Raw genomic sequence first — 2,512 nt, forward strand, 5'->3', positions numbered from 1 at the left:
CCACTTTCCACCCACTCAGCTATCCGCCCATCCTTCCATCCTGGCCGCCCTCTCAGGTCAGGTCTAAGGCAGGTGAACCTCAGGAAGCTGCTGTTTGGAAGGCGGAAGCTGAGACTGAGCTCAGGATCCTGCCACAGTCTTTCTGTTGGACCTTTAAGACAGCCCCCACCCTCAGGGCCTCAGTTTCCTTGTCTGTAGAATGAAGGGGGATCTTGATGAGGGTGTTAGGTGCTCACTGGGCCCCTGACACTTAATCAGCCATAACCCGGAGAACCCCACCTGGTGGAGGGAGCACGTGGAGGTGACTGCTCCCCTACTCGGTTCAAGGGTGGCCCACCAGATAGACAGCAGCTGCTCTTAGAAAGGAGCTGGGGGGCGGGGATGTTTGGGCCCCCTGGTCTGCATGAAGGTTACAAGGTAGCCCTCTTGCATAGGCCTCTGAGAGACACCATCCAGTCAGAGAGGCGCCTTGTCTGAACCCGTGTGATTTTCTTATCTTTGGAGACTAAAAATTAATGGCAAACGTCACCCTCAACAGGCCGGGTCCTCAAACCCATTGCCACGCCGCCAACCTGAACCCAGCCCAGCTCCCAGCTCCCAGCTCCCCGTGGCCGGCGGCCGCGCCGAGCCGGTGCGCACCCACCTGGCTGAAGGAGTCCAGGCTGACCCCGTTGTCCAGGAGGAAGCGCCGCACTTCCTGCACAAGCTGGGTCTCCCCGAGGGCCACGCGCACGGCCACACTGCCCTTGGTCTCCTGTGGGAGGGAAGCAAGAGGCCTGGTGGCTGTCGGGCAGGTGACGAGCAGCCTCCCGTGTCCCACAGCCCGAGAGGAAGGCCTGGAGGGAGAGGGCCCCCTGATGCCCTACCCGACCCCCTGACCGGTTGGCTCTGGCTGTCACCTCTCAGGGTGGCTCCACACAACCCCGCAGGAGCCAGGGTCGAGGGGCCCAGGCTGACCACGATGCAGCAGCAGAGGCCCCCTCCCAGGTGACCCAGCATGATGCCCCTCCTGGCCCTGGGCCCTCACATCTGGCCCACAGCCGGGGACATCAGGCGGGACGCTCACTCACATGGTCAAACACTTGGCTCTTGGTGGCGCTGTACTTCTGTGCGATGGCGTCAGCCACTGCATTGGGGCCCATGAACAGCATGTTCCAGTTGTGAGAGCTGAGGCAGGAGAGGGACGTCAGACCACAGAGCAGCAACGGGAATATTGTTTCAGATGCAAAACCTCTGAGAAATGAGCCCTCGGCCTGCTGTTCTGAACCCCAAAGCCTCTCTCCCCCAGCTTCCCTGGTGTGGGCCACCCCCCAGGGCCTGCGGACGAGGACGGCGACGATGACATGAACAACCCTCACTTGTCAGGCAGCCGCTCTGTGCCAGGGACTAAGCTCTGCCTGTCAACCTGTTTAACCCCCAGGACTCCGCACAGCTAAGCACCACGGTTCTCCCGTTCTGCAGGTGAGAAACGGGCTCAGCAAGGTTATGGCGAGGCTGGACCCCCCAAGGAGCCAGAGCCCCGCAGCAGCTGGCAGCTGGGGAAAAGGGGGCGAGGGAGCAGGAGCCTGGCCAGGGCCCGCGGCCGCGCGTGTAAGAACCTGGAGCTGTTGGCTTTGTCTTTGGCCTCTTTCTTCTTCTTGTAAGAGGACGATCCCGGGGCGCTGGCATCCTCGCTGGCTTCCTTCTTGATGGTGGATGGTAAGACATGGAGCATCCTGCCCTAGAGGGGGTGGGGGGCAGGGAGTCAGGGGGGAGGGGTCAGGTGCCTCCCCATCCTCCCCACGATAGCAGCCTCCCTGAGCAGGCGGCAGCACGCGGTGCTGAAACCCTCTCAGAATGGCCTCAGGTCGAACGACCATGTGGTTACCCTCGACCCAGAATGGGGACCTGGCCACGGGCCCCGGGGGCCTGACACTGGGACGGAGGCCATGTGACAGCCTCACGAGGGAGACTGGTCAGCTTGTAAGTGCCACCCACCCCCCACCCCGAGGCCAGGGCCCATCCTGCCCCTGCACACGTAGGGCCTGCACGGGAGGTCTGGTCCGGAGCCGCAGGGAGATCACTGCACTATGCAGGCACGAATGGAAAGAAGGGAAGAGGGGACAGGAGCCTGGGCTGGGGGTGCACACTGAGCACCTTACTTGGAGGCGCTGGGAAAAAAGACAAGAGCGCCTTACACTCCACTGTGGCCATTTAACATGACGGCGCCCAACTCCTTCCTTCCTTCTTCCTCTTCCAAGTGCCATTTCTCCAGAAGGAGAGCATATACATTCATTCAGCAAACCCTCTGGGGGTGCCCGCTAGGTGCCAGGCGCTGTCCCAGGTGCTGACGGTTCAGTGGAACCAGAGCTGCCCAACCCTCAGGGTGCTGACCTCTGGGCGGGTGCAAGGACAGCTCCCCAGGCCACTAATATGCTTTCTTAGAAATGGGGGTGTGTGTGCCCTAACCAGTTTGGCTCAGTGGATAGAGCATCGGCCTGCGGACTCAAGGGTCCCGGGTTCGATTCCGGTC

At 61.8% G+C, this 2,512-nt stretch overlaps 1 protein-coding gene across 2 annotated transcripts in view; it reads right to left on the minus strand.

Annotated features, from left to right (window-relative positions):
- Positions 1-2,512, minus strand: part of RBM19 (RNA binding motif protein 19) — a 91,807-nt gene that overhangs the window by 78,241 nt on the left and 11,054 nt on the right. For both annotated transcript variants that reach the window (XM_015567371.1, XM_015567372.1), the window contains exons 12-14: positions 1,599-1,720; positions 1,071-1,167; positions 644-754 (exon numbers count right to left, since the gene is read on the minus strand). In XM_015567371.1, the coding sequence (XP_015422857.1) occupies positions 644-754; positions 1,071-1,167; positions 1,599-1,720 (330 nt within the window). The remainder of the gene's footprint in view (positions 1-643; positions 755-1,070; positions 1,168-1,598; positions 1,721-2,512) is intronic.

The sequence above is a fragment of the Myotis davidii genome, unplaced genomic scaffold (assembly GCF_000327345.1).
Source record: "Myotis davidii unplaced genomic scaffold, ASM32734v1 scaffold223, whole genome shotgun sequence".
Taxonomy (NCBI): Eukaryota; Metazoa; Chordata; class Mammalia; order Chiroptera; family Vespertilionidae; genus Myotis; species Myotis davidii.